We start from the raw sequence: 11,415 nt of genomic DNA, 5'->3' as shown, positions 1-11,415 counted from the left end.
ATAAGGAGTTCATGATCTGAGCCACAGTTAGCTCCTGGTCTTGTTTTTGTTGACTGTATAGAGCTTCTCTATCTTTGGCTGCAAAGAATATAATCAATCTGATTTCGGTGTTGACCATCTGGTGATGTCCATGTGTAGAGTCTTCTCTTGTGTTGTTGGAAGAGGGTGCTTGTTATGACCAGTGCATCTTCTTGGCAAAACTCTATTAGTCTTTGCCCTTCTTCATTCCGTACTCCAAGGCCAAATTTGCCTGTTACTCTAGGTGTTTCCTGACTTCCTACTTTTGCATTCCAGTCCCCTATAATGAAAAGGACATCTTTTTTGGGTGTTAGTTCTAAAAGGTCTTGTAGGTCTTCATAGAACCGTTCAACTTCAGCTTCTTCAGCATTGCTGGTTGGGGCATAGACTTGGATTACTGTGATAATGAATGGTTTGCCTTGGAAACGAACAGAGATCATTCTGTTGTTTTTGAGATTGCATCCAAATACTGCATTTCGAACTCTTTTGTTGGCCATGATGGCTACTCCATTTCTTCTGAGGGATTCCTGCCCACAGTAGTACCAAGTGAATTACAACTTAAAATATTCAGCATGCATTACTATAATAAATTACTTCCCATCCACAATATAAAACTATTACAAATTTTCAATTTCAAAAACATGAAATGAAGCTATATAATTACCATTACGATTTCAAGAGCAGGAAGAATCCCCAACTTTGCCAGAGTTTTGAAAAATGCGTCTCTGTTTTGAGGTTGTAATGTCTGAGAAAACGCACAAAATTCCTTGAAAAAATTAACCTGTAACGTTAGAAAGTATAGTGAGAAGCTGACACACATTAAAAGAAACCTTGGGGCAAACTGTAATGTGAACTACCAGTGTGGAATTAAACCTCAAAGACCTGAAAACCCAGCCACCATTTATTATAACATGGTTTCTATGTTCTTTAGGTTATGAGGAGCCAGGATACCCTGACTTCAAATCAGCCAATTCATCTTTGGTATAGTTATTTATTAATGGCATATTACGTTTTTCATTTATAAAATTACCCCTTTACACCAGGAAACCTCTAATTCTCTTTCAGTATTTCTTTAGCATCTGACTATAAAGTTTAAAAAAATGGTCAACTGTTGATAAACAGTAGTCACCATTCTCTTTCCCCTAAGCGTGGTTTATATCTCAAAAACCTAACTATCAACACATTTGAAATAAAAGCATCTCTAAGAGCCAAATTATTTATCATTCATTTATTCAAGAAGGATTCTCCCATTTTTTAAAATTTATTTTTAATTGATAAGTGCTTTACAATATTGTGTTGGTTTCTGCCAGGATTCTCCCTACCTATTTAAAAAAAAAAAAAAAAAAAGCATCTAAATAATGTTTCTACAACCACAAAAATATATGAGTTTGTAGTTCTGTGCTAATATAATCCACATGTCTGATTTTATAATTTATAAGGCACATATTCCCTCACTGGGGGGAAAAATTAAATACCTCTAAAAACTTCTAAGATATATAAAATAATAAGTTTTAGAAATTTTAAGGATAATCATTTTATAGTATAATTTAAATACAGTTGACCCTTGACAATACAGGGGTTGGGGAACCCACCCTCCACTAAGTCAAACACCTGCATGTAATTTTACAGCAGGCCCTCCATATCTACTGTACCATATCCAACCTTGAACTATGCAGTACTGTGGTGTTTACTACTGAAAAAACAAAAAAATCTGTGTCTAGATGGACTCATAGTTCAAACGTATGTTGCTCAAGGGTCATCTGTTACTTTCATACCAATTATAAAAGTCTTCCTCTTAAATTAACAAGCTCAATATTAAAAGCTATGTATGCCAAAAGAGTAAGAGCTCTTTAAGCATGTGAATTTCAATAATAACTTACCAATTCACGTCGTTTATCATCATCCGTGGCCTCATCTGTTAATTGTGCAAAAACTTCAGACAAAAATTTCTCATCTTCCTACATGAGAAGAAATATTACTATGAAATATTAACAAAAGTATAAAGTTATACTCATTTGATTTTACAAATTACAATAAAAGTAGATGGAAACCTACTAGCAGTTTCATTATAAACTTAAAATTCCAGTATATTCATGTTATAAGGTTCAAAATTTGACAATACCTTTCAATATTAGCTAGACATATATTACTACCTCATTTACATTTAATCAGAAACCCCTAAAGAACTATTTGAAAAACAAAAATTTGATGTTCTAAAGAGCATGCATGAAAAGTCTATTCACCTTAACTGAGTGCCTCTCTAGCTCCTGTTCAGGGTCTATTTATTTACGCTTAATTTAAACATAATTCAAACAAATTTGAAGATTTCATTATTAGTCCATAGTGGATCAGAATAATGGGAGTTACAAATTTGGCAGTAAAGAATACTGACGTCTGATAGCGGTAAGATTATAAATGCTAACAGTGATTATCTTTTGGTAATGGATTTTCAGTGATTTTCTTCTTTGCTCATTTGTATTTTCCAATTTTCTAGAATAAGTATGAACAATTATATTACAAAGGAAAAAATTGACATGAATATTGAAATTCACTTTAGAGAAGATCTTCATCAAAACCTGCTGAAAGTCATGCTTTACTGCTGCCAAGTCACTTCAGTCGTGTCCAACTCTGTGCGACCCCATAGACGGCAGCCCACCAGGCTCCCCTGTCCCTGGGATTCTCCAGGCAAGAACACTGGAGTGGGTTGCCATTTCCTTCTCCAATGCATGAAAATGAAAAGTGAAAGTGAAGTCGCTCAGTCGTGTCCGACTCTTAGCAACCCCATGGACTACAGCCTACCAGGCTCCTCTGTCCATGGGATTTTCCAGGCAAAAGTACTGGAGTAGGGTGCCATTGCCTTCTCCGAAGTCATGCTTTAAGCTTTAGTAATCTTCAAAATTCACTTTTATGAAATATAACTCTAATAATTTAAATTAATTAAAAGAACATAACCTAAAAATATTTGTAATAGTGGTAACTGCATGGTTGACAATAAAAATCAAACCATGACATATTAAGGATATAGCTAGTATGTTGGGTACAAATCACTTCAGTTGTGTCTGACTCTTTGTGACTGCATGAACTGGGGTCTGCCAGACACCTCTGTCCATCGAATTCTCCAGGCAACAATACTGAAGTGGTCTGCCATGCCCTCCTCCAGGGGATCTTCAGACTCAGGGACTGAACCTGGGTCTTTTATGTCTCCGGCACTTGCTGGCAGGTTCTTTACCACTAGCTAATAAACCTGCTCCTTTTCTTACTGTGAATCCCCCATGAAGAGGTATCAATCCCTTAAAGCCTTTCTGAAACAAGATAGAGCACATATGAAAAAATAAATGAAAAGCACTAGGTATGACTATGGAAAATATAATATGCTCTCCCAATAAATATCCTTTGGTGCTACTCAAAGACACATCATTGACAAATAACCCCTTTCACTGACGCAGAAGTGTTCCTTTTGTTAATCTGTTGATTCCCTTTGGACCTTATGTATGGAGGTCTGAATCATTCACCTTCTGAGACAGTTCAACTGTATAAATCACTTATCCTTCAAATCATTTATCTGTCTCAATATTTTAGATTTTAGTGAATAAATACACATTTATCTCAACACCTTTTATAAATTTTTCTTTTCCTGCATTGCTTCCAGATTAAGTCCTTCTTTCCTGTCTAAAGATTTTTAACTATTTTCAGAATGTTTTCATTGGAAAATAGTTCCAGTTCTTTGATAAATGCAATTTCCCATTTAAATTCTTCTTATAGGATTCATTATTTGTGTGCTGACAGCTAAAACTCCATAAAGGATTAGAGAAGCAATTTCAAGTACTACAGTCTGCTAGGAGAATGCTTTCTGATTCCCAGTATTTTTTTTCCCTGATCTCTATTATGAAAAAAAAATTTTTAATTTGGCTGTGCTGGGTCTTAGTTGTGGCATAAGCACTCTTAATTGTGACTTGTGGGATCTAACTCCCCAACCAGGGATCGAATCCGGGTCCCCTACATTGGGAGTACAGTTTTATCCACTGGACCACCAGGGAAGCCCCTGTTATTCTTGATAACATTCTACAAAAGCACTCTGTTCTGATATATGTATTAAGGGAGCTACTGAATGACAGCTTAAAGCCTATCATAAATACAGCTGGGAAATCTCCCCCTAAATTCCTGCTTCTCTAAGTATTAATAATTAAACTAGTTTCCTTAGATCATTTCAGTTTTTCTTTACCATTTCACTTTAAGAGCTTTTTAATAAATCATAATTATTCTAAGTCAAATTGTGCATGTCTACTACTTTAGGTAACAAAACCTTAAGGGGAAAAGCGGAGCTGCTCCTATAAAGTCTGAAATTAAACTTTTTTCTCTGCAACGATGTAAAAATGGGCACATGCACAAAACCAAAATGCCAAACCCAGGACTCATTCACCATTAGAGGTACAAAACTTCCGTTAAACAATTCAAGGAAACAGAAAAAATCAGTCAGTCTTAGTCCTGGCTGCATATCTGAATTATCTGGGAAGCTTTAAGCACACACACTCTCACATACCCACAATAATAATTAGGTCTCACAAAATGGCATAAAAGGTATTTTAAAAAATAAGCTGCTTCTGTTTAAGATGGAAAAAGTTCGGGAAATGGACAGTAGTGATGGCTGCATAGCACTGTCAATGTACTCACTGCTATGAACTGTACACTTAAAATTATTAAAATTCTGAATTTTATGTCACATACACTGTACCACAATGTTTTAAATGCAAAAAATGAAAAGTTAAAAAAAAAAAACACAACCCAGCTGCATGACAGGAGATTTAGAAATATAAAAGATCACACTAAGAAATGACTCTTCAGAAAACTATGAGATAAAGCCCTGTTTTCTGTGTTTGATAGTACATTTAAAGTAAACAAAATAAATATTTCAAAAAGAAGGAACAAACACCAGCTTAACTATTAAGGTGACTACATATTTGAAAACAGAATTGTGAAGAACACCTTAGTTTACTTACCTGCAACATGCTGACTATTTCAACTTTGTTGAAGAAAATAAAAGATGTAAGAGTAGAAAGAAAATTCTCTTCAAAAACTGATGGTGTAGGCAAAATGATGTCCTGAATGTATTGTACCCTGTAAGTCTGATGTATTTTTTGCCTTAGTTCAGAGTCTGTTATTGGTATAACTTCCTTAAACTTTGCAGTTTTGGTCAAGAATTCTCGGTGCCTTTTTGGCTGAGCCAAAGCAGGGTCATATTCAAGACATCCCACGACATCCATGATACACTCATCAGAAAACATAACCTCAAACAGAGTTGCCTTATTTAGGAATAAGATTCCTCTAATAATTTCATACAAATGGTGTAAGCCTTCAGTGTTTTCCAGGTTCTCACAAGCTTGGAATAGCTGCAGTAGTTTTTTAATATAGCCTTCATTTTCCAAGGCCAGAGCCAGCTTTTCCCTACGGATAGGTGAGGAGAGAACTGAGGTAACTAAGTCAGCAATCTCTTCAAGTTTATTGAGTTCACATGTGGGTAGGTCAATCAGATGACTGGTTTCAGGCATTTCCTCAAATCGTTCTTCTTCTGATTCATCAATAAGGTCCTGTGTGACTTCCACTGATGGATCCTTACCTTGAACCTAAAAATATACAGGCACAGCTGGTTACCTTAAAAAACAAAAGAATTCAAAATTTCGGAAACCAAACCACTCACCACTGAATTTAAGTAAACATACCTTTTAAGGAATTAAAATTATTTGAGTCTTCAGTTACTGACTGCAGATGATTTCACTTCTAAATTTCCCAACTTATAACTTGAAGTTAATTCTGATACCTAATAACCTGAGTATTTCAGATAAAGTGGAGTGAACTTTGCAGAAATTAACTCTTCTCTCAGTCCTCCAAATTATTATGTATAACAAAGCACCACCACACTGGCTTAACAAGGACACTATTGAGTTCAAACCAAATTAAAACCCAACTCCTTGTCTATTCAAGACTAAGAAAATAAGATTTCCTCAAAATATTTTTGAAAAAATATTTGCTTTTGCTCTGAGTCTGAAACTGATAAACAGACTAATAAAAAAATATTAAAAACTGGCATTCATTTAACATCTGTGATAAAGCCTCCAAAGGTTCTAACATCTAGATAAAAATTACACTATAATGAATAAAGAACTGCTATATGATTCAGGTTGACTGTTTTATGATTGAAGAAAAGCAAGGCTAACAAATTTTCTAACGAATTACTCTAAAAGAAAAAGCTTAGAATTTGACTTTTCATAAATTTTTCTAATTCCTAATCCAATCGTGTAATAATCTTCTATTCTCCACCTTAAAACACCCTGAATATCCTAAATAGACAAAGTTCCACAAATTTCCAAATTCACCAAAGCAACACATGAAAAAAGATCCAAGAACTTAAGAGTAAAAAGTAGACGGATATACTAATGCATGTGTATTTTTTTTGGAGGAATGACAGTATTTTTTTTACTTCTGAGTTTTCAACAGAATATCTGGACCTAGGGAAGATGACATATAAATTTAAGATATACTATAAGCAAGGTCATAAGAACAGTTCAGATAAAATGTCTTGGGATCATAAAAGCCACAGACGGCATTTGAAATTTTAAGAAATCTTAAACGGTAAGATTCAGAGGGAGAAAAAGGTATTCAAAGTGCAAGGGGAAAGAGCACAGAGCCAGAGAAATGAAAGCATAGGACATGCACACGGCAAACAGCAAAATTGGAAATGCAGAGTGAATGAAACCAGATCATGGAAAGTCAAGCTAAACATCTGGATGGTTCAGGGAAGTGAATGTGTAGCACTTGAGAAAGTTGACCTGGCATCAGCTGCATGAGATAAACTTGAAAATGTAGGTAATAGGTTGTTATTACAAAGGGTAAATGAACAACTGAATTTGGATTGTGATGTTGGGGCAGGTGAGGAATAGCTATAAAATAGGAAAGGAATCGCAATGACCCTACAGTTTTAAACTTGTCATTAGGAAGATCATGGCTTCTTTAACCAACTGATGTGAGTTTGAGGTGTTTGAATATCCAGCTGACAACTAAACCTGTGGGGCTTCTGTTGTTGTGTAGTTACTAAGTCATGTCTTTTTTGACCCCATGGACTGTAGTCCGCCAGGCTCCTCTGTCCATGGGATTTTCCAGGCAACAATACTGGAGTGGGTTGCCATTTCCTTCTTCAGGGGATCTTCCCGACCCAGGGACTGAACCTGCGTCTCCTGGTTGGCAAGCAGATTCTTAATAATTGAACCACGTGGGAAGCCCATGGGCCTACTACTCTGGAAAAATACAAGAGAAAATAGATATTTGGTATTAGGGTAACGGTTAAGCCCAGAAGACTCTAACAGAAACCAGAGAAAAGAGAAATGGAAGCCTGAGGGGAAGAAAGAAGAATCAGAGGTTACAAAGAACAAAAAAAAGGAAACCAGAGGAGTTAACTTACACTTCAAATGAACATGGTTTGCATAAGTTTAAAAATAAAAGCATAGCTCTGGAACCATTATTTTGGTTATAGCATGTTTATTTCTTTGTTATCTAGTATTAACCCTTACAAGCTTCCTCAATTCTCTCCTAAACGTAACTCTGATCTGTCAATTGCACACAAACCCAAGTGTCTATTTGGATGTCAATAGTGTTGTCCACTGGGCTTCCCTAGTAGCAGAGGTGGTAAAGCATCTGCTTGCAATGCAGGAGACCTGGGTTCGATCCCTGGGTCAGGAAGATCCCCTGGAAAAGGAAATGGCAACCCACTCCAGTATTCCTGCCTGGAGAATCCCATGCACAGAAGAGCCTGGTGGGCTACAATCCATGGGGTTGCAGAGTCAGACATGACTGAGCTACAAACACACAACAGTGCTGTCCACCAATTATTTCTGGTTCTGTCTCTTGTGGCACGTGAGTTCATTGATTCAATGAAGTTACACGGAGCTGTGTGACTTGCTTTGGCCAATAAAATGTGAACAAAAGTGCCATGTGTAACTTCTGGAAAGAGATTTTAAAAACCAGTGCCCCTGATTCATCACTTTTCTTTCCCACTTTGCAATAACCTTGGAAATATTAAAATGAATTCTCTTATCAACTTGGGCCCCCGAGTGACTCTGCTAAGCAAAGTTCCTTCCTCTCCAATATTGGTCAAACAGCATTAAGGGAAAAAAACCAAGCTTTTGTTGTGATAAGCCACTGAAATTTCAAGATTTTGTTATTACAACATAAACTGTCCTTAACATTCTTTAAGTCAGTCAACTTTATGCTGAAAAGGTTCATGGCGAGTCCACTATCAATAGGATTCTCAATGAAAATCTGTATTTCCCACACACCAATCACAGTCATTAGTGCCTTACAGTTACTGCTTTAAATTTTTTTCCTTTTCAACTGTCAAACACTATTTCTCCTTTAAGTTTCACAAAAGAGATCTTTTTCTCCAAGAGGCCACTGAGTATTCAACTTCCTCCAACATTCTTTTTTTCCATCTCACAACTTGTATCTTCACCCACTTCCTTCATCTGTTTCAAAGAAAATGTCCCTACCATTTTCTAAGGTTAAAAGTTCCATATGTAATTCTGACTGTGCTTTCTAAGAGCTCCATATATTATCAATTATCTGAGCTCCAGGTTTTTATAACTTCTTTTTTCCCAATGATTCTTTCTGTTCTATCATTCACCATTACCCTTAAGATACTTAGTGTTCCTTGAGCTATCAATCTTTTTCAGAGAGGAATTCTATTTTATCATTATAAGGAGTTAAGAAATGACCAGGAAATATGTTTTTTATTGAAATTGTTCTTTCAAAGTTAGGAATGACCTCCCAGAACTAAAACATAATGTATGGTTCTGTAGAATACCACACAGAATACCATCTATACTCAGAAACACGGATAGATTTTAAAAGCATAGTACTGAGTTGTGTAGTAAAAAATTAACCTTGGGAGACCAGCAGAGTGGCCAAACATAACATTCCTTTCAAAGGTGGAAAAGTTTGGGTAAAAATCAATGACAAATAGGGAGAAGAAATGATAACAGAGGGCAAAGTAATGAATAAGTAGGTAATATAATGAGAGAAATCAAGTATTAACATGGGTGCCTTAAAAAAGCTCAGAGTAAGAGATGGTATTCTCTTAGTTCAATTATAACAGATGCCTGGAGGCTGAAGCTATATATTTACTAAGTCTACCACTGCTCCTGGGACTCAAAAAAGTTGAATGGAAGTCTGTAGGTCAACCAGACAGAACTGACACCACTCTGGGAGACACTGCCATACAATATGATGAACTGATGGACTAATTATTAATGACTGAGTGGGATTCTACTGGTTTGGCCAAAGAAGCTTGTTCTTTCTGTAACATCTTCTGGAAAAGCCAGAAATAACTTGGCCAACCCAACAGTAATGTGCCAGTATCCACTTTGGCTCTTACTTTTCAGATTATATATACTAACATGGTATAACATTGCTACTGTTGACCAACTACCTTAAGTACATAAGTCTTATGATGATATTCATGATCAAATGTACTAAGGAGCATGTAATGTCAATAGAAAATGACTGACATGAAGAATAAATGGACTTACTAGCTATTAACATCAGCTAATTTCTATACTCAAGAGTTCTCTTTAGAGTCGACCATAAGGTATTAAAACAGATTATAGTAGATGGAGGGAAATGATCAGTCAAAATAGTGCAAAAAAGTAAACCATGGTTTTATAAGACAGAATAGTTTTTTCTTTAAATCTATCCCTAGCCCAGAGTGGCTCCTCCAAATGTTAGGCATATTCATACCGATACTACTGTTTTGTCGCATATATGCTACACTAAATGTAGATGCTAAGGCAAATATGATCATTTTGGTGTAAGAGTCTCAGCCAAGGGCCAAAAGGTGATCTTTGCAGTAAAGGACTACTCTCGTCCCAAGAAAGGTTTGTGTGTGTGAAGTCGCTCAGTCGTGTCCAATTCTTTGTGACCCCATGGAATACAGGCCGCCAGGCTCTTCTCTCCATGGGATTCTCCAGGCAAGAATACTGGAGTGGATTGCCATTTACTTCTCCAGGGCATCTTCCCAACCCAGCGATTGAACCGGGGTCTCCTGCATTGCAGGCAGACGCTTTATCCTCTGAGCCACCAGGGAAGACCTAAGAAAGGTTTGGTCCTTGTCTAATTCCTGAGAGGTAACCCCTAAGTACTCTGAATATCCTGTCTATTAGGAGTGGTTTTGTTTACCTGGGGGCCTTGTGCTATGGCAGATATATCATGCACATACATGTGTGGCTAACTGTATGGTTTATGGTAGAGATCCTGGACCACACAGTATCAGCTGAACATCTGGGAGTACTGGAAACTAGAGTCAGCCACATGGGCAGTCAGCCTTCTTATATGTTTGTTTTCTGTTTTATCTCTCCACATTTTAACATACCTCTTTTCGATAAAATGGAAAAAAAAAATCAAAAATGCATGCGAGTTAAATATTATTAAAATAACCTTACCTGACAAATTTTTTCCCAGATCTCATCACAGCCAGCTTTTTCCTGGAAACTTAGTGCCAGATCATAGTTTTCAGCTTCTGACCAAACAATTAATGTATCCTGTTTAAAAATAAAGATTTCTGTCATCACACCAGAAGAAATAACTACGAAGTATAAATAAAAATCAAGCGGACAGGAAACAGCAAAGCAATGCCCTCAGATAAGTGCAATTAATGTGCACTCGACTGACACCATATAATTGAATTTTGTTATCCTTTGTACTTTAGTATTATACTGGCAAAGAAATCATAGCTTTGACACTGAAAGTGTCAGTGAGCAATCTTCTGACACAAAAAATATTAAGATATGTTAGCAGGCTCATGTTACCAAGATAACATTTAATCAAAACGTTTGACTAGCACTCTTGGCCAAAGTATAGTATACACATTCAGATGTCTTTAATTATCTCTCTCCCAAAGGTTATGCTTTTGGGGAAAAACTGTCAACTCCCTTATTAAAAACTAAAGTTTGGTTTTAAATTAAAGCACAAGTATAAACACTAAAATCACTATGAGAACCTAAATGAAATGGACTTTTGAAGGATACATAATAATGGAAGTTTAATATGCCTAAAACTTTGAATTTCAAAAAAATGCCATTTGAGCTTATTCCAATTATCAAAACTATAATTTATGAAAACATATTAATTGTTCAGTTAACCAGTATTTATAAATATTATAGCCTCATATTAAAAAATATAAAACTAAAAGTGAGCCCCAAATTAATAAAGACAAAAATTTCAAAATGAAAACATTTCAGTACTTTGGTAGCTCTAACAAGAAAGTAAAAACTATCTTTTAATTAATCTAGGACTCAGATTAACACTTATTTGTTGTACAACCAGGTAAAAAGGACACTGAAAATCTGTGTTCTG

General features: G+C 35.9%; 1 protein-coding gene across 4 annotated transcripts in view; it reads right to left on the bottom strand.

The window, feature by feature from the left end:
* Positions 1-11,415, bottom strand: part of PPP4R3B (protein phosphatase 4 regulatory subunit 3B) — a 52,950-nt gene that overhangs the window by 27,768 nt on the left and 13,767 nt on the right. For all 4 annotated transcript variants that reach the window (XM_086326790.1, XM_086326791.1, XM_086326792.1 and 1 more), the window contains 4 exons: positions 10,503-10,601; positions 5,016-5,639; positions 1,899-1,976; positions 683-799 (listed from right to left, as the gene is read on the bottom strand). In XM_086326790.1, the coding sequence (XP_086182916.1) occupies positions 683-799; positions 1,899-1,976; positions 5,016-5,639; positions 10,503-10,601 (918 nt within the window). The remainder of the gene's footprint in view (positions 1-682; positions 800-1,898; positions 1,977-5,015; positions 5,640-10,502; positions 10,602-11,415) is intronic.

This window comes from Bos grunniens, chromosome 11 (assembly GCF_055505025.1).
Source record: "Bos grunniens cultivar Pamir isolate PY7600 chromosome 11, Bosgru_T2T1.0, whole genome shotgun sequence".
Lineage (NCBI taxonomy): Eukaryota > Metazoa > Chordata > Mammalia > Artiodactyla > Bovidae > Bos > Bos grunniens.
The sequence above is the reverse complement of the archived record's forward strand: the minus strand, read 5'-3'. Positions and strand labels throughout refer to the sequence as shown.